Source organism: Coffea eugenioides, chromosome 5 (assembly GCF_003713205.1).
Source record: "Coffea eugenioides isolate CCC68of chromosome 5, Ceug_1.0, whole genome shotgun sequence".
NCBI classification, from domain to species: domain Eukaryota; kingdom Viridiplantae; phylum Streptophyta; class Magnoliopsida; order Gentianales; family Rubiaceae; genus Coffea; species Coffea eugenioides.
In genome coordinates this window covers 36,971,298-36,991,628 of record NC_040039.1, presented here as the reverse complement: position 1 = coordinate 36,991,628, position 20,331 = coordinate 36,971,298, and the positions used below count along the sequence as shown (strand labels likewise).

The 20,331-nt window shown below is 34.3% G+C and overlaps 2 protein-coding genes across 2 annotated transcripts in view; both read right to left on the bottom strand.

Annotated features, from left to right (window-relative positions):
- Positions 1–1,374, bottom strand: part of LOC113771521 (putative disease resistance protein At1g50180) — an 8,950-nt gene extending 7,576 nt beyond the window's left edge. Inside the window, exon 1 of the mRNA XM_027316097.1 lies at positions 3–1,374. Within this exon, the coding sequence (XP_027171898.1) occupies positions 3–1,188 (1,186 nt within the window). The 5' untranslated portion in view covers positions 1,189–1,374. The remainder of the gene's footprint in view (positions 1–2) is intronic.
- A 6,901-nt stretch (positions 1,375–8,275) lies between these two features.
- On the bottom strand, positions 8,276–11,808 carry LOC113771520 (disease resistance protein RPP8-like). The gene is made up of 2 exons (XM_027316096.1): positions 9,147–11,808; positions 8,276–8,357 (listed from the first exon to the last, which is right to left on the bottom strand). Exons 1-2 carry the CDS (start codon positions 11,702–11,704, stop codon positions 8,354–8,356), a joined length of 2,562 nt encoding a protein of 853 aa, XP_027171897.1. The 5' UTR covers positions 11,705–11,808; the 3' UTR covers positions 8,276–8,353.
- Between the last annotated feature and the right edge of the window lie 8,523 nt (positions 11,809–20,331).

The window sequence follows — 20,331 nt, the reverse complement described above, 5'->3', positions numbered from 1 at the left end:
ACTCTGGCTCCTTGACAGGTATGTGCTGAAGTTGTTGAGAACTTTCTCCCATTCACTCTTCAACTTTTTCTTTGCCACTAGCAGCCCACCTATAACCGTGATGGCCAGCGGCAGACCATCACATCTTCTTGTAATCTCTCTGCCTACTTCTTCCAAATCCGGAGGACACCCAGCATTAGCTCCATGGCCTAAGGCCATTTTGAGAAACAACTGCCAGCTGTCTTCCTCCCCCAGAGTTTTCAACTCACACGGGTGGCTAAGAGCATCTGCGTGTTGGGCAACCTCCCGATTGCGACTTGTAAGTAGCAGTCTACTTGATGCATTAACATCAGGAAAGGCCCCAGCAAGACAATCCCACGCTTCTTCCTTCCATACATCATCAAGCACCACAAGATAACGCTTGTCTTGTAGATCTTGACGGAGCCTTTCTTCCAAGTCCTGCTCCTGCATCTTTTCCAACATGTCAAGTAGCTCATTAGTTATCGGATTTAATTGCTTTATGATTGTCCTCAGCGTCTCTTTGTGATTGTAGCTTGAAGAGACGCAGACCCAAGCACGGCAATCGAATCTTGTCCTGACATCAGCATGGTTATAAACTTTTTTGGCTAGAGTTGTCTTACCAGCACCTCCCATGCCGACGATTGAAACCAGACGGCGGTTTTTGTCCTCTTTCAAAAGTTCTGCCACCAGGGATTTTGTTTTCTCCTCGAAGCCCACTATATCCTTGTCCTCAACCGATCGCCGGATCCGTTGAAGCTCTTCTCCATGTGTACTCGTCCCCTCTCCAAGATTTTTTATACCAAACTTTTCGCGGCTAGCGGCTATGTCATCGAGCCTTGTCTGTAAGGACTCAATCTCTTTACCGATCTTGTTAAGGCTCACATTCCGCCAGGGATAATATGCCAATCTAGTCACAAATCCCTTATCTTTTATACTTTCAACTTTGCTGGCAAAGATCTCAATGACATCCTCCGCATCGTAGGCCGCAGCTCTGACTAAAGAAACCCAGTTGCGGATCCTCGCATCTTCATCTTGCCTCTGTTCTGCATCCTTCAGGAAACACCGCATCCAGACCAGATCAACTTTGAGTTTCTCAACTTGTCGTTCAACATCTTTCAGAAAAACAGAGTTTTTATTCAGCAGATCAACAATTCTCCCAATGACAAGAGAGATAACAGGGTCAGCCATCTTGGTTAAGCCGGAAGCGAGCTTTGCTTTCAACAAGCTGTTGTTGTTTTAACTGATCTCAGAAGAGAGGCTGGATTCTTCTCGTGGTTCATTTTCTCTTCCAGTTTTATCCTTAATTCTTCATTGACTTGTGCAAGAGCAATTGTTTTAGTCAAAAACAAAGCAGTTCGATTCACATGGTGGAATGGGAGGCGGAATTGTTTTGATACGCGGATTTGACTTCAACGCGGTATTCGAAATTAACTAATTAGGATTTAATTAGGTAATAGAATTCGTTAATTAGGAGTTAGAAAAAAAACAACCAATACGAAATTACAATAAATAACCCAGACCACAACGCATGAATGGCCTTAGAAATCTAAAATTAACTGTTGACTAATGTTGTAGCTCATAATTATAATTGCTACTCTGCGACTAAATACATTTTATTAACTTCTCTTCCTTATTATGCAAGCGTTCCTTGATAAATTAACTACACACTGAAGTCATGACCAAGACACTTTTACAAGGGGATAATTTAGATGTTAACCAAATATAAGATAAAATAAATAAATGTTTATTAAATAAATTTTGAATATAACTAGTCTATTTTTATAGGTTATCATGGGTATTAAAATTCAAGATCCAATTTAAAGTAATTGTTAGAATTGAAGTATTGGTCATGTAAAACTTATATTTAATTAATTACGTCTAAGATATTTAAAGAAAAATCTAGGATATCTTAATTTAGCCTTATGAGGTTAATGTAGACGAGGTGAGATAAATTCTAAGTTGTTAAACGAAATGTTTAAAATAATAATAATAATAATAGTAAATAATGATTAATAAACAATAATAGTAAGGATAATAACAATATGGACATGGAGAAAATAAATTAATGATATAAACGAAGATAAAAATATAATACGAGTGGAATAAACTAAGACAATAATAATGATAATAAGTCAATATATCTATAGATATATATATGTACATGTATACATAAATAATAATAACACCTACACACGCATAAAAGTGGAAATAAAGGGAAAGGTAATAGTAGCTATTTAATATATATGTAAGTGGTAATAAAATAAATTAGCGACGACGAGGATGATAATAATAATAATGAATAATTATAAATTATAAATAAACATAGTGAGATAGTAGTCAGGATAATAAACATGATTACAAATAATTATTTTCTTTTAAATTAGGAAACTTTACAAAATGAACACTTTCCAAAGTAAGAAACTTTTCATATTAGGAAATTTTCCAAAAATAGGAATCGTCCAATTTAAGGAAAATGCTATTAGGGTTCATATAATGGTGAATATACGAATCTTCAGCTTACTCAGAGTTTGTATATTTATGCATCTATAAGAAGTAACAACTAATTAGGGAACCTATGCATTTGATAGGTACGGTACAAGTATCTAAGGTAGTTCCACTCGAGCAACCAAACAAAGGTAGGTGGTACTTACCTTTCTGAGATTTCAATGGTGCAAAAGTGAAATTTTTGCTTTCAATCCTATTTTGTTGTATTGACTCGAAATGTATTTGATGAAATATTTTACTTGGATATTTATGAAAGTTATTATTTTTCTATATAAAAATGGACCATGTGACTTATTTGAAATGTTTTGATACGTTAGTATATACCAAACGAGCTGAATCTTTTATGAAATCAATGATCTATGTATGCGACATTTTGGAATGAATTTTTGACAAGTAAAACTCAAAACAGTCATGGAATAGACGGTAGGGGCTATAGTCCTGTTTAATCGTCATGGTAGCTTGGTATAAAGTCCGACTAATTGGCAAGGTCATGGTAGCCTGGTATAGAGTCCGACCGATTGGCAAGATCATGGTAGTCTGGTATAAAATCCGGCCGACTGACCCATCTATCGAATGAGACCAATAGGTAGTCATGAAACCTATTAGTCGCCCACCTAGAAGGGGTTTAATCTCTAGGTTGAGTACTCAGTAGCCGGTCATTGCATGTACTTGTTATGAGCTGATATGGAACGATTTATGAACTGATCTGAGATGAGGCTCATGAACTGATATGAACTGATTTATGAATTGTGACAAAATGATTTAAGACTTTATGATTTTCCATATTCATTTATCAATAAGATGTTTTTAAATTGCTTGCCACTCGTTACTACTGATTGTTTTATAAATGACGTTACTTTCAAAATTATGGAGGTGATATGCGCAAATGATTTGATTTGTACTTATATATATGTGTCTATAAAGTTACGAGTACATGGTCCAACAGAGGGGTAGATATTACCTATTGAGTGACTTGTCGCTCAACCCACTTTTTACCATTTTTGTAGATTCTGAAGAGTATGAATTGGTTTACGTAGAAGACCCTGAGGATGACTTGTATTAGTTTTAGATGAATAGAAGTTGGCAGGCAGGCTACTTCTAGTTGTTAGTCTGATTTACTTTCGTTTCCACTGTTTCAATCAGATAATAAATGTATAAACGTCTTGGATATTAGTAGACTACCTTTTATGTGGGATTTGTACTGGACTTTAGTTAGTTATATTATTTAGTACTTTTAAAGTTAGACTAGTTAATGTAGCATTGTATTCTTGAGCGGGACTTGGGAGTACGGCGGATGTCATGTGACGGACGCGTGCGGGCTCGAGGCGTGACATTTTTAGTGGTATCAGAGTTCTGGTTATGAGATCTAGAAGTATGTTAAATAATGTTTGTAATATTAGTGATTTTAGGAATTGGAATGAAGTTGGATAGAAGACTGCGAAACAAGAGATTTCCATAATATTTAGTGATAACAGAGCTTGGGGTACGATTTACTCTTTAGAGGAAATACACACTAGGAAACGATCAATTATGACTGAATAAATAGGCTTGAAAATTTGCATGTGTGATTTAAGTTGAAATGGTACTATAGTTGTTTTTGATGTCCTTTTATTGGATATGATTTTGATTGCACACTTTAAGATTAAGATGTCGGATGTGTAGGAAATATTATATATATATTTGAAGTATTGTTTGCAAGAAATTGAAAGTATCAAGGAATTAAAGTACGCAGCAAGCGTAATGGATTAAATAAAGAGACTCAGTTTAAGTAGTGTATGATTAATTGCATGATGGGTGACAACGACATTGGAGGTTGTATTAACTTATCTTGACATGGGGTTAGGCTTCACGGATGAAACCATTTCAAAGGAAAAGGAATGAAATGTTGTGGACCTCTTCTATTTGCAATCGAGCTCCATAAATAGTGGTCTTACCTAGATAGAAGTACTACTGATGCTACTACTATTTTACTCTAGTTGAACTATTACCACTAGTAGTGACAACTAATAGGGGTATGGCCTTATCCCATACAAATTAATATAGTCTAGCAGTAGTATTCTTTCAGTGGGAGATGTAGCCACGAGTGAATGGAATTGTCTCTTTTAAGATCTACAACGATTAGATCTAATGCCCCAGACAAGTATTGAACTAGTTTATTGGCATTGCTATATCGTGCTTAGTTAATAAATATGTTAGAAATTTCTTAGAATACATAATCTTATATAGTTCTCGTCTTAAAAAAAAATTATTTTGCAAACAAATGTTAATCAAGATTTTTGAATAAGTATCCTTATCAAATAAGTATAGTTTCTATAAATATGTATATATATATATATCAAGATACATAAATTAACAATAAAAAAATTAATAAACACCATGAATAATTATATCCTATAACCCTATACAAGGTATTTTTATGATACTAATCCAATCTCAAAAATAGATATAGATAAATATGTTCTACATAAAAAAAAATCATATCATATAGAAAGAATAGTTCTTGATAAATTATCTTCGTCCTCTAAGTCCCAATGGTGTAAGAAGTACAATAAACTAACTTATATGTTTCAAACACTTCTAGGTTTCTAAACTTGTATAAGTTTGAACTTCTACGCATAGATAAATAGTTTACCAAAGTTATGATAAAGTTATTATATTTCAAATATGAGAATTTGGTGATAATTTTTGTATAAAATTTTCTATATTTTTGTATGATCAAGAGATTTGTGAAATGATATTGGAGATATTAATGTTTTCAAAAATTGAATTGAGCTAGGAAAAAAAATGACCAAAGAATATAAGATTCCCATGACATTTAGTGGTATAATAACTCAGGTTATAGGATCTGAAAATAGGTGTGATGCTATTTAAGGTATTATTGATTTTTTAAATTTGAAATGAGATAGATATGAGATTTGAGGGAAAGGAGAGATGTCCATTACCAATTACAAACACAGTGGGCAGGAACCCATATATTGAGATAAGGATTACTTTTGGTGTCAGTGGATAAGTAAATTGGGATAAAATGTGTAACAAAAGAAGAAAGGGTACTGTTAGTGTATATGGCATCCTTTCTATAGGTTAATCTTTATAAAGCGTTATAAGCCGATATTTAGAACGTTGGATTTGTGAGAGATATTATATTCATCTGAGTTATATAAATATGAAGATGGGAGGTATTGATAAAAGTGAGAGTGCGCAGCAGAAGTTTGATGGAATTAAATAAAGAAATCCAATTTAGACATTGTAGGAATAATTCCCAAGATGTATTGCAAGAACATTGGGAACTTTGTTAACTTATTTTGATGTTTATATCTTGTAGGTTTCGAGGACAAAACCTTTAAAAAGGGGGAGAGAATGTGATATCTAGGCTGAAAATGAATTGTGAAAGTAGTGTCGGATTGGGACCCTAAATTCATGTCTAGATTTTGGGTCGACCTACCAAGAGATTATAGGGATTGATACCTAAGACTAAATACCGCTTTCCACCCCCAAATGAATGGACAATCAGGAAGGATCGTATAGGCATTGGAAGACACGCTAAGAGCTTGTGTTCTAGACTTCTCGGATAGTTGGGATAGGATGGTAAAACTAATAGAGTTTTTATACAATAACAGCCATCATAGTGGGATAGGTATGGCACCATTTGAAGCATTGTATGGGCGAAAGTATGGATCTCTCTTATATTGGGATGAAGTAGATAAGAAACTGATCACTGGCTCGGATTTGGTGGAAAGAACATTGGAGAGAATTAAGTTATTCGAGAAAGACTAAGGCTTAACTCCCTCTCATCACAAATTAAAGGCACTGTAAAAGAAAATATTGAAGCTTGTGTGGAACCCAATTCCTGCATTCATGACAAAATAGCCCGAGACCTCTTTGCAGTAATACTTGAGGGACAAGCATATGTAGAACTTTGGACTACATTTAGGACATTCAGATGTAGGAATGGGTATGTATGTCTCATTCCTCTGTCGTGTAGTTCATTTTCTAGCTGCGTTGAGAGACTTGTTTCATGTGCTTAATTGCTAGAGGTTAGGCGCTGTGTGAATCATGGATTTGGTGGACAGGATTATGTGTTTTCCTCTACCAGACTTCTTCAGTGAGGGAAATGCTCCAGAGCAGGAGACATTGTCAGTGCTCACCGTCCCAGTTGAAAAAATGGGATGAATTGTTGGTAGAAAGGGATCTTCAATCTTGTATATCAAAGAATCCTGCAAGTAACTCTCTTTCACGAGCATATAGTTCATTCGCCAAAGTTAAAACCATAGAGATATTAAAGGAGTCACTTCAACTTTCTTTAATCTTCGCCTAAAACAATCAAATCAATTTGTAAGATACCTCTTGCAGACTAAGAATCGATTCAGAATATAACCATCTCATTGAGTAACAAACTCATAAAGAGGGCTGCCTGTTCATGATTTCCAGCATTAGCAGCGCCTGAATAAACTAAAGCTATACATGTCGAAAAACTATAAAAATGGTGCCGCTCGAAATTAGACTGAAAATAATAATAACAATAATAATCTGTAGAAGACAATGTTGTTATTTCGAACCATAAGTTGGCCTATATTGGCTCAAAAAGTCAGCATTCAAGATATTCCCAATACCGCTGTACAGAGTTGGATCTTCAGTCAACTTCGATTTTCTAGTATTGATAGGAAGCATATATTTTCTAGTGTCAAGTGCTATTAATAACACTCAATTTTGATTTCTCTACGCCAATTAATTATCAAATTATCCAATTTCTCTACGCCAATTAATTATCAAATTATCCAAGGTTGCGCAAAGCTAACTCTTAGCTCGGATTTGGTCGAAATTCAAAGTTTTCTTGGCGTTAATACTTTGAAATCCATTCAATTTCTTGTGCATGTCCATGACTAAATCTTCAATACTAATATATTGAAGAAAGTGCTAGACTTAAACTAAAGATCAATTTCACTTTGCACCCTTTAATTATACCTAAATTCTCGTTTCGATTCCTGAACATTTTAGTACCTAAAGTATAAAATCTATTCCACTTCAAGTAAAACTTGTCCTATTTTAGTCCCTAACCTAAAGCATAAACTCTTCTTTACTTGTTCTATATTTTGATCGTTAAAGTGTAATAGATTTTATACTTAATTGGGATAGACTTTATACTTTAGAGACTAAAGTGAGATGAATTTTTCTTAAGTGATTAAAGAATTCCACTTTGAAATTTTGGAACCAAAGTGTAAATCAAGTTATAAGGGGGCAATCTCTTAGAGAACAAAAAACATATTAAATGATTTGCATTTTGATCACCTATTGTTTAAAATTATTTAAACAATACCCCAATTAATAAGTTGTTATACTTTAACCACAGAACTTTATATACTTGGATTTTGAGTTTTAAATCCTATTCATTCAACAAATAATTGTACGCTAAAAAGTTGACATGCCTAACTCTTGAATTGAATGTTTTGAAACCAAATCCAACCCACGCAATTCAACAGAAAACTAGTCGCTCGAGCCCTTTTCTCGACAAGAGCTAAAAAATTGTTTTACATGAAAAATCTCTTTCTTTATTGAACCCAAAAAAATCAGGCTGTCGGCTCATGGATCCTTCGGCCCAGAATGGGTTTGCAATATTACTTCAAGGATTTTTTATTTGGTCCACCACGTGCCAATTCGGCCTTTTACCTGTTTACCTGTTGCGGACATGGCCGACCTAGCATGAATCTATTCCTTGAAGCCTTTTGGCATGGCTGCTGCCTCCAGCCTCTCAAGACTTTCACGGACTTCAACTCTTCAAGAAGCATTTCTAAAACGTAGCAGTAGCTGATGCGTAGGCACCTGAGTTCTGGCATTGCGCCACTCCCAACATCTATCTGTACCAGATTAAGCAGGTCAGTGAGCTCAAGAAACTTCTCTTCCAGTGCACAAATAGGGCCTTTTATTTCCTTATTCTCTTTTTCGGTTTGGACAGCATTGGAAAAATTAGAATCAACCAAATAACTCAAGATTTTTTTATGGATTTCGACATTTACAAGTCCAAAGAGTTTACTATCAGGATTTTTGAGGCCCACTGAAGACTTGAACTGTTTTCTTTTTCTTTTTTTTTTAATTAGTACTTGTATTAATATGATATATGCAATGTAAATTTATAGAAAGACAAATCCTATGAGATGTAGGTGTAGGCACAGTTAGTTGCCCAAAATATCATTAATAACAAAAAGAGTCATTCTCAGCCGAAAGATTGTGGGGTAGTTACTCTGGATTTAAGGTCCTCAGCCGCACTTCCAGTTACCAATTGGCTGGATGATGTTGGTTTGTAGATCCCCTTAGATTGACTTTAGGGTCCACTTTGACGATGACACTCTGAGCGTTTAATCTAACTGTGTGGGTGTGTGAGTTTATTCTGACTCTTGGAAAAAACAAAAAGAGTCATTCCTTGTTTAATAATATCATTAATATATGCATTGAAGTGTGAGATTTCAAATAATTTAAAAAAAAAAACAAAGGACTTAAAAAGCACGGAAACATTCTTTTTATTTATATATTTTGATAAAAACTTGAAATAATTTTATTCATCACTACACGACATGGATACCAGGTCCGCATCAAGACTAGATATCTGCTTCAGCTCTTCCGGCAACTTCTTTAAATTAAAGCAGTACCTGATTCTCAGGCACTGGAGCTGTGGCAATGCACCTTCCTCCACCTTTATTTCATGCAAACCAAGTAGGCGGCTGAGCTCAAGGAATTTCAATTGGTGAAACCCATGCCTAGAAATGACTAGCTGTGGTCCCTCATATGCAAAGTTCATTTTGAGGAACAACAGCTGTCCCAACTTCTCCAGTACTGGCATTGGGTCATTCCTAAGTAATGTGTGATTCAAAGACAAGCGAGAGAGATTTGGAGGAAAATCAGGAGGCAGCGTTGTCCAAGCAAACGGCGCAGTGATTAGCTTAAGCTCTGTTACATGATGGAGCTTAGAAAGTCCAGCTAGAGATGGCCACTCGCTTCCTCCACTATGATAAAGATGTAAGGTCTTTAGGCTTTCAACCTCAGATAAATGCATGCAGAGTTTGTCTGTCTCTGACCTTTCATCCACTACAATCCCCAGTTTCTGAAGGCTTGTCAAAGTTATCATGTTATTGTGCATAACGTCCTCAAAGCGTATGCCTGACAGAGTCTGGAGATTCCTCAATCCTTCAATCTTAAGAGGCACATCACATTCCATCTCATCCGCATATAGATGCCGTAAACTTTCAAGCTTCCAAATGAAATTTGAAACTTTCACTTCCCGGTTTCGCAAGCAATCAAAGCTCCGTATGTCAAGAGTTTGTAGGTTTCTCCGTATGTCAAGAGTTTGTAGGTTTCGCAAGCAACCGACGGAATGAGGGAGCCTTCTAATGGCTGTGCCTCTTAAATTGAGGTACCTTAGAAGCCTGACTTCACCGATTCCTTTTGGCAAATTAGAGTACATCCTAACATTCTCAAAGTCTAGTATCCTAAGCTTTCTGAAACTTTTGAAGATAAGACTAATGTTTTCCCGGATATTGAAAAAAAGCAGAGACCGGAGAGGAGGGGTCGAAGACCCAAAATAATTTTTATCCAGAGGGAGACTATGAACAGCAAGGTACCTGGATTTGGCTGATATTTCATCATCTCTGGTGTCATGGATCTGAAAAAAATTTTCATCCTCTGCCTTCCTGATTGCAAGGTCTCGCAGCAAATCATGGACTCTACAGCTTTTAATCCTATCATCAACAGTCATTTCCGCCACTTGGACCATATTTCTGCTACAAAGTCGTTCCACTTCATCATATGCTGCAGTTTCCTCCAAATTTTTTGCATCTCTTTTCTGCATTATTCCCTCTGCAACCCACATATGGATCAACTTGCGCACAGAAATCACGGAGTCCTCAGGAAACAAACCCAAATACAAAAAGCAAAATTTCAGATTGGCAGGAAGGTCTGCATAACTTAATTCCAGAATTGCCCCTGCTTCACTAATTGCCCCTGCTTCACTCTGGCTCCTTGATATGTATGCGCTAAAGTTGTTGAGAACTTTCTCCCATTCAGTCTTCGACTTTTTCTTGCGCAGTAGCAGGCCACCTATAACCGTTATGGCCAGTGGCAGACCGGCACATCTCCTTGCAATCTCTCTGCCTACTCCTTCCAAATCCGGAGGCCACCCAGCATTAGCTCCATGACCTAAGGCCTCTTTGAGAAACAACTGCCAGCTGTCTTCCTGTCCCAAACTTTTCAACTCATGTGGGATGCTAAGAGCATCTGCGTGTACGGCAACTTCCCGATTGCGACTTGTAAGCAGCAATCTACTTGATGTGCCAACATCAGGAAATGCCCTCCTGGATAGACAATCCCACGCTACTTCCTTCCATACATCATCAAGTACCACAAGATAACATTTGTCTTGTAGATCTTGATAGAGCCTTTCTTCCAACTCTTCCTCTTCCATCTTTTCCAACATTTCATATAGCTTGTCATCCTTTGGATTTAATTGCTTTATGATTGATCTCAGTATCTTTTTGTGATCATAGCTTGAAGAGACACATACCCAAGCACGACAGTTGAATCTCTCCTTGACATCAGCATGGTTATAAACCTTTTTGGCTAGAGTTGTCTTACCAGCACCTCCCATACCGACGATTGAAACCACACGGCGGCTTTTGTCCTCTTTCAAAAGTTCTGCCACCAGGGATTTTGTTTTCTCCTCGAAGCCCACTATATCCCTGTCCTCGTTGAAAGGAGAAGACCGCCGGAGCCGTTGAAGCTCTTCTCCATGTGTAGTCATCCCCTCTCCAAGATTTTTGATACCGTACTCTACGCGGCTATCAGCAATCTCCTTGAGCCTCATCCGTAAGGATTCGATTTCTTTACCAATCTTGTAGAGGTTCACAATTTTCAAGGGATAATACGTCAATTTGGTGACGAGTCCCTTGTCCTTTGTGAAGAGCTCAACTTTGCTGGCGAAGATTTCAATGACATCCTCCGCATCGTAGGCCGCAGCTCTGATTTCAGAAACCCAGTTGCGGATCCTCTCATCTTCATGTTGCCTCTGACCAGCATCTCCCAGGAAACACCGCATCCGGACCAGATCATTTTTGAGTCTCTCAACTTGTCGTCGAACACCTTTCAGGAAAACAAATTTTTGAACCAGCAGATCACCAGTTCTCTCAACAACAAGAGAGATAACAGGGTCAGCCATCTTGGTTAAGCCGGAAGCGAGCTTTGCTTTCAACAAGATGTTGTTTTAACTGATCTCAGAAGAGAGGTTGGATTCTCGTGGTTCATTTTCTCTTCCAGTTTTATCCTGAATTCTTCATTGACTTGTGCAAGAGCAATTATTTTAGTAAAAAACAAAGCAGTTCGATTCACATGGTGGAATGGAAGGCGGAATTGTTTTGATACGCGGATTTGACTTAACTGTTGAGTAATGCTGTAGCTCACAATTATAATTGCTAAAGCCAATTATAACCCAGACACTTTTATAGGTGGAAAAAGAACAAAATAGTGCAAGATTCCTCTCTTACCAAGTCAATTTTCCGTCATTTACCTCTGCTTTCTCTTTTTGGAGCAGAGTGGAAAACTGACCTCATTAATTTCTCAGTAACTATAGACTACTCTGCGACTAAATACATTAACTTCTCTTCCTTATTATGCAAGTGTTCCTTAATAAATTAACTACACATGTCATGACCAAGACACTTTTACAGGTCCGCGGTTTTGCATAGTAAAGTCTTTTCTAGGCCACAACCTACCACACATTAGACACCCGTTGAGTTTTCATAGGGTGAGAAAAAGAACGAAAATAGTACCTCTTGGGCTAACCACGAAAGTCTCTGAATATGGTCCCGTGATTACTTTTGCTTTTTGTCTAGAACCGAGTAGGAAAACTGAACCTCAATGAAATACCCCACAATAATCGTTGGCGAAATATATGGTTGTAGTGTCGTGTTAGGGACAATAACGAAGTCCAAACTCTGCGACAAATACCTTTGCAGTACACTGGCATAAAATATGCCACGTAACCACGACACCTTAACATACACAATTAACTATATATTAGCACTGATAATAAATCCCTTACCTTTTGGCCAAAAATATTTTTTTATCTCTAACTTTTAAAATGCGGCAAACTAGTTCCTCCCATTTTAAAAATGAAGCAAATTAATCTCAGATTGACAATTTAATATAGATTTTAGATATAAAATTGGAAGGTCACTATAAAAAGACATTAAGTCGTTGTAAAAAGGAAAAAAAATTAAAAATTATAACATACTACCTAGAAAAGGTTAAAATTTTTTGAGACAATCACATTGGTCAACACAAAAAGGTAAAACCCCCTAAGTTACAAAATTTTATAATTCAAAAATTGTTTAAACTTTTTTGAGTGAAGGGTTTGTTTTTTATGTTATAACTTTTAAATTTTTCTTCTTTTTTAGAGAGAATGGTTTGTTTTTGATGTTGTAATTTTAATTTTTTCTTTTGATGTTAATTTAATATCACTTGTTGAAAAAAAAAATTTTAAGAGACAAGATTTTTTATGTTGTAATTTTAATCTTTTTCTTTTTTCTATTGACTTAATATCGTATACATATCAGATATAGTTAGATTTGATTAAAGTTAAACTGATGTTTCAATTTTACCCTTGAAATCTATATCAGGATATCATTCTGGGATTAATTTGCTTCGTTTTTAAAATGTGAGGGACTAATTTATTTTATTTTAAAAATAAAGAAAAAAAGTTTTGTTTCCTAAAATGTAAGGGATGAAGCATATCTTTTCTTTTTTTTTTTTGGTGAGAAATCCTTTTACACCGGAGAGGGATACTGCCCTAATCTATATGGTTTACTGTCTGTATGTCTTGTAATAACACCAGCTCCCTCACCCCCACTTCCCTCCAAGGTTAAGGATATTCTCACTGTCCAAGATATTTTGTGCTGAATACATTGTTCTAACAAACACATGATTTTCATTTTATATTTATTTTTCAAGTATTGTTATTGTTTATATAATCGTATCCTCAAATTTTTGTTATACCTTAGACTATTGTTAGCATTAGAAATTGAGAAAAATGCCAAAACAGTTGCTATGCATTTCTATAAAATTTCCCATTTTATAAAGCAATTGTTACTTTTTGTAAAACCCAATGATTTTTGGCACCGGTTTTATTATTTTATTTTCCCAATTAATTAAAAAGATAAATTTACTAGGTAAAAGAAAAAAATAAAAATAGAATAACTGTAGGATGGGATAAAGGTTCCTAATAAACTAAAACTCTTATCCAAACCACCTACTAGTGGGTAGTGCTAGGTTTAAGATTTTATTGAAACCCTAAAAAGAAAAATAACATCATCCTTACCCTTCTTTCGTTTGCCTCTCTAGAGCAAGAGCCGTCAAAGAGTAGGAAATGAGAAGCAAGCAACACCGTCAATCGATCAGATGACTAGGCACTTAAACCTGTAAGTCTTGAGTTCACGCAAAAAACTTCTCTTTTAAATTTTAGTAGTTGCATTAATTGCCTTAGAAATTTTACGGATATGTATGGTTGTTATATATATGTAGATATGTTTTTAGAATGATTCATATGTGGATTCGTAGAAACAGGGCGTTAGATTTTAATCTTTGGTTAAATAAGGTTGTCCAAAATTGTTGGAGAAAAACAGGAAAAAAAAAAAAAAGAAGCAGCGCAGAGCGACGGCGGCCGTGCTCTGTTTTGGCTAGGCGTTGCTTCAGAAAAAAAAAAAAATGGGGGCCGCCATCACTGGCGGCAGAGAAAAGAATTGGCAAAGGTTGGTCTTCGGCCAACCCAAGACAGAAAAAAAAAACGTGCCAGCATGTGTTGCTGACAATAGGCCAGCAACGGCAAAAAGCCTTGGGGTCACAAATGACCCCAATGAAAGAATTGGCCATCTTAACCAAGTCAAGGATGGTTGGCCAAGGGGTCTAACCCAAAGGAAATTTTTTTTAAAAAAAAATGGGAGAAAGATGGTTGGCCTTTTTGGCCAACCAATGAAAACAAAGGGTCGCCAGAAAGTCTGGCGACCATGGTAAAAAAAGAAATGGTTGGGCTTCTGGCCAACCATGGCTCTAACCCGAAGAGGAAAAAGGGATAATTTAGATGTTAACCAAATATAAGATAAAATAAATAAATATTTAATAAATCAATTTTGAATATAACTAGTCCATTTTTATAGGTTATCATGGATATTAAAATTCAGGACCCAATTTAAAGTAATTGTTAGAATTGAAGTATTGGTCATGTAAAACTTATATTTAATTAATTATGTCTAAGATATTTAAAGAAAAATCTAGGATATCTTAATTTATCCTTATGAGGTTAATGTAGACGAGGTGAGACAAATTCTAAGTTGTTAAACGAAACGTTTAAAATAGTAATAATAACAATAATAATAATAATAATAATAATAATAATAATAATAGTAAATAATAATGCTGACGATAACACTAATATTAATAATAATCATAATCATAATAATAATAGTAAATAATGATTAATAAACAATAATAGTAAGGATAATAACAATATGGACATGGAGAAAATAAATTGAAGATATAAACGAAGATATAAATATAATACGAGTGGATAAGTCAAATGTACATTATACATAAATAATAATAAAACCTACACACGCATAAAAGTGGAAATAAAGGGAAAGGTAATAGTAACTATTTAATATATATATAAGTGGTAATAAAATAAATTAGCGACGACGAGGACGATAATAATAATAATGAATAATTATAAATTATAAATAAACATAGTGAGATAGTAGTCAGGATAATAAACATGATTACGAATAATTATTTTCTTTTAAATTAGGAAACTTTACAAAATGAACACTTTCCAAAGTAAGAAACTTTTTAAAAATAGAAACTTTCCAAATTAGGAAATTTTCCAAAAATAGGAATCGTCCAATTTAAGGAAAATGCTATTAGGGTTCATATAATGGTATAGACACGAATCTTCAGCTTACTTAGAGTTTGTATATTTATGCATCTATAAGAAGTAACAACTAATTAGGGAACCTATGCATTTGATAGGTACGGTACAAGGACCTATGGTAGTTCCACTCGAGCAGCCAAACAAAGGTAAGTGGTACTTACTCTTCTGAGATTTCAAAGGTGCAAAAGTGAAATTTTTGTTTTCAATCCTATTTTGTTGTGTTGACTCGAAATGTATTTGATGAAATGCTTTACTTGGATATTTATGAAAGTTATATTTTTTCTATACAAAAATGGACCATGTGACTTATTTAAAATGTTTTGATACGTTAGTATATACCAAACGAGTTGAATCTTTTATGAAATCAATGATCTATGTATGCGACATGTGGAATGAATTTTTGACAAGTAAAGCTCAAAACAGTCATGGAATAGATGATAGCAGTTATAGTTCTGTCTAATCGCCATGGTAGCCTGATATAGAGTCCGATCGATTGGCAAGGTTATGGTAGCTTGGGATAAAATCCGGTCGATTGACCCATCTATCGAATGAGACCAATAGGTAGTCATGAAACCTATTGGTCGCTCACCTAGAAGGGGTTTAATCTCTAGGCTGAGTACTCAGTAGCCGGTCATTGCATGTACTTGTTATGAGCTGATATGGAACAATTTATGAATTGATCTGAGATGAGACTCATGAACTGATATGAACTGATTTATAAATTGTGACGAAATGATTTAAGACTTTATGATTTTCCATGTTCATTTATCAATAAGATACTTTTAAATTGCTTGCCACTCGTTACTACTGATTGTTTTATAAATGACGTTACTTTCAAAATTATGGAGGTGATATGCGCAAATGATTTGATTTGTACTTATATATATGTATTTATAAAGTTACGAGTACATGGTCCAACAGAGGGGTAGATATTCTCTACTGAGCGACTTGTCGCTCAACCCACTTTTTACCATTTTTGCAGATTCTGAAGAGTATGAATTGGTTTACGTAGAAGACCCTGAGGATGGCTTGTATTAGTTTTAGATGAATAGAAGTTGGCAGGCTGGCTACTTCTAGTTGTTAGTCTTATTTACTTTCGTTTCCGCTGTTTCAATCAGAGAATAAATGTACGAACGTCTTGGATATTAGTAGACTACCTTTTATATGGGATTTGTACCGCACTTTAGTTAGTTATATTATTTAGTACTTTTAAAGTTAGACTAGTTAATGTAGCCTTGTATTCTTAAGCGGGACTTGGGAGTACGGCGGATGTCATGTGACGGGCGCGTGCGGGCTCGGAGCGTGACACTTTTGCTTTGTGATCAGCTATACAAGCACAGCTCTTTTTTCTTAGTTTTATATTAATTCTATCTTTGCTAAATATAGTACAAAATGTGAATCATTTTGAGACTTACATTCAACCTTCACATAAGTGACAAAAGAATATTTATTGCTTGGTTGAAACTAAAAGAACATTTATTCAGTTTTGGCAGAAGCGAAATTCCATTTGTTACAAAAGAACATTTATTCAGTTTTTCTAGAAGCGAATTCCATTTTTTTCCTTTTTCTCGTAGATGAAAACTCCATGTCATTGTTCATCTTAGGCATCTCTTGTTTGATGTGGCAGTGTCATAGTGGTTTTTTTGACATTATGAATGTGAGCTAAAAAAGTGTACAGAAAGATAAAAAGATGATTGAAATACATATTTATGATACAACCAATTTTTTTTAAAAAAATATAATCACTTATGCAAACAAACATATTCTTCCACTAAGCCACCCATACTCCGGCATCTTAAGGATAAAACATATAGCTCTTGTTCACCCATACTTTTATTTTATTTATATATGTTGACAAACAAACCAAACCTAAAAGTTTTAATTGATTATTTAATAGTTTTATCTATAGTTAAATTTTTAATAGTTGTATTATTTAAAAGTTTATATTTTATTTGTTAATTTCTTAACATAATAGTTTCTTGTTTTACAAGTCTAGTTAGTTATAAATAGCACATTAGTTAAAATATTTCTATGATTTAATTCTACAAAGTAACGCTCGAAGATGCGTTAATGCCTGCAGGATGCAGTTGCAGGCGGTGACACATGCAGGAGGAGAAATCGAGGCCATAAGATGAAAGGTCAAAGTCTCCATTATTTACACTTTCGGTATATAAAAAACAACCGAGTAACAAGGTAACATGAGATAGGGTTAGGGATGCAAACGAGTCGAGTCAAGTCGAGTTTTGGTCTAATTGAGTCGAGCCTCCAATTAATTTTATGAAACTCGAACTCGAGTTAAAAAAGATTAATAATAATTATTTTATTTTTAAAAATGAATAAAATAATTTTTTTTCTTAACAAATAATAAAATATTAGAGATATATATGTAATTTTACCATTAAAATAAAAAATAAAAAAATATATATAATCGATCTCGCGAGCCTACGAGCTTAATGTTTTTGAGCTCAAACTCGACTTGATTAGTTCGAGGTCGATTCGAATTCGATATTGACCGAATAAGAGGAGTATAGGTACGTTAGACATTGCCACTGTTTCGAAACCATCGATTCCAGTTTCAAAATTGACGGTTTTGATTCTTTCGAAAGATAGAACATAAGTCAGTTCTCAAAAGAGTAGTTATGACTACGTTTCTTGAACCTACGATTTCAGTTACGGTTCCGATTCTTTTTGTTATATTTAAACACTTGTTGGTATAAAATTGATTCTAAAAAAATATGATAATGAATGTAAAAACAAAAAAAAACTTATTATATCATCATGTGCAAGAAAAAGAAAAAATTATGCAGATTTTATGAAAAAAATATTTTATTATTGATTAGATTAGATTTGTCTTAGATTTAGATTAGTCATGGGGTATAAACTTATTAATGGAATAGGACAATGAGTTGTTGGGTTAGAACTAGAGCTACTGGTAGTAGATGTTGACTATTGATATTAAACCATAATCTGGTTAAATATGTTTAGGTGGCAAATATTTTTTTAGAAGGTTTAAATAGGCTGTAAACCATCCATTTCGATTTTGGTTCCGACTCAGAATTTTGATGAACCTAAATCTAAACCTTTAGCCACAATTATAGTTCCAATTTTGATGTCCAAAATTTGGTTTCGATTTCGGTTCAACAATCCGTCAATCAATTCTGATCTGGTTTCGATTTAAATCTGAATCGTGGCCACTCCTGGGATGGGTTGTAACCTATTTGCCAAAGTTATTGCCAACTTAATAGAATTCAATATATTGCCAGTGCAACATTAATTTGCACAGAGTGGTAGTTGGGTATGATTCGATAGAGCTGGGTGGTTGCTGAGTTAGTATTACGCGCGGGTAGCAATTGAATGATGATTTTTGAAACGCAGATGAAACGGTAACGCCTACAGGCAGTGCAAAATTAATTTTCACACAGTGATATATAGTGTGTCAAGTATTAGGGAAGGTAAGTGATACTTCTAAAACCTCAGGGTTCCAAGTGATATTAGGAGAAACCTCAAGGGAGGTTTCGAATATTATCCCATTGGTATGAAGTGCATAATTGTGAAATTTGTATAAAGATATATAGATCAATAAGGGCTTTCTTCTTCTTGTATATTTCTCTCTTTTTTTTTAGAGAGTATCTACTTTTTTACATTGAATTTTTTTTTTTTTTTGTACAACCTCAACTAATGTCTAATGAGAAAGTTTTCATACTTTGATTAAGAAATTTTGATACATATAATAATTGGAGATGGAGTCCAATGGTAGGTAAATAGTTTTTAATGAGCAATTTTTAATTATAATCACCAATACTATTGAAATGTAATCAATTGGAGTGTTTTATTTCTTTTAATTAGTGCCACATTGAAATGCAATAATTTTAATTAAAAAACAAAAGGGTAATTTGGAAATAACAAAAACTAAGATAAAAAAGTGCTTACATTCTCTAATGCTAAGATTCATACATTTTATATAGTAATGATAATGATAAAATGATACTTTTGTCCTAGGTTTCCTTTTATAAGACATTAATGTCATTTCTACGTGAATAAGTAAATATACACCAATCTACTTCAAACTATTTATAACTGATGTTTAGTTCAATTTCAGAAAACATTCCTTTTTCCTTAATTGAATAAGATAAAAATACTGCTATAAATAACATGGAGCAAAATGGCAAGAAGCGCTATCACTTTCTCCATTTTTGCGCATTTTTTCTTTCTTCAACTTGATTGCCCTGCTCTGCATTGAGATTCAGGGCTACACCTTATGTTAGTGTAACACGAGAGGCTCTAGATATATGAGATATCATTCATATTCAAGTTTGGAATCCCTTTTTTTTTTTCAAAACATGAGCTATATATCTTGACTTGAAGTTGAAAATATTGTTTTAAAATATTGTTTTTGCATACTTATGATCAAATTTTTCAATAATTTATCCAGTCATCTGATTGAAGGTAGAAAGAAGATTTGATTAGGCATTTCAATGAACATATAATATTCTTCCTTTTCACAAAATTGTTACATGCATGATGATTTGGACAGAAAAAATATTAATATGCCACTTTATTTTATCCTAAAGATAAAAAAAATTATTGTATGGTAAAAATCATGTCTTGTAACTTGAACATCCAAAAATCTTTAGGTCTTTCCTTCTAAACCATGTAAAAGGGCATTTTCATCAACTCAACTATTTTGACAGTTAACTTGATGGGTTAGACTGAAATGGAAGGTAAAGTCAAAAGAAATAAACTTTAGATGTAAGTACACCATTGACCAAATTCTTAAAAAAAAAAAAACTTTGACCAAATTCTAAGGGGAGTTTTAGTGCTTAACCCTTCTTTTTATAATGTTCTTTTCATTCCAGTAATTCACA

Excerpts from the sequence above, each read along its gene's own strand:
- LOC113771520 (XM_027316096.1), bottom strand. The coding sequence starts at position 11,704 with ATGGCTGACCCTGTTATCTCTCTTGTTGTTGAGAGAACTGGTGATCTG.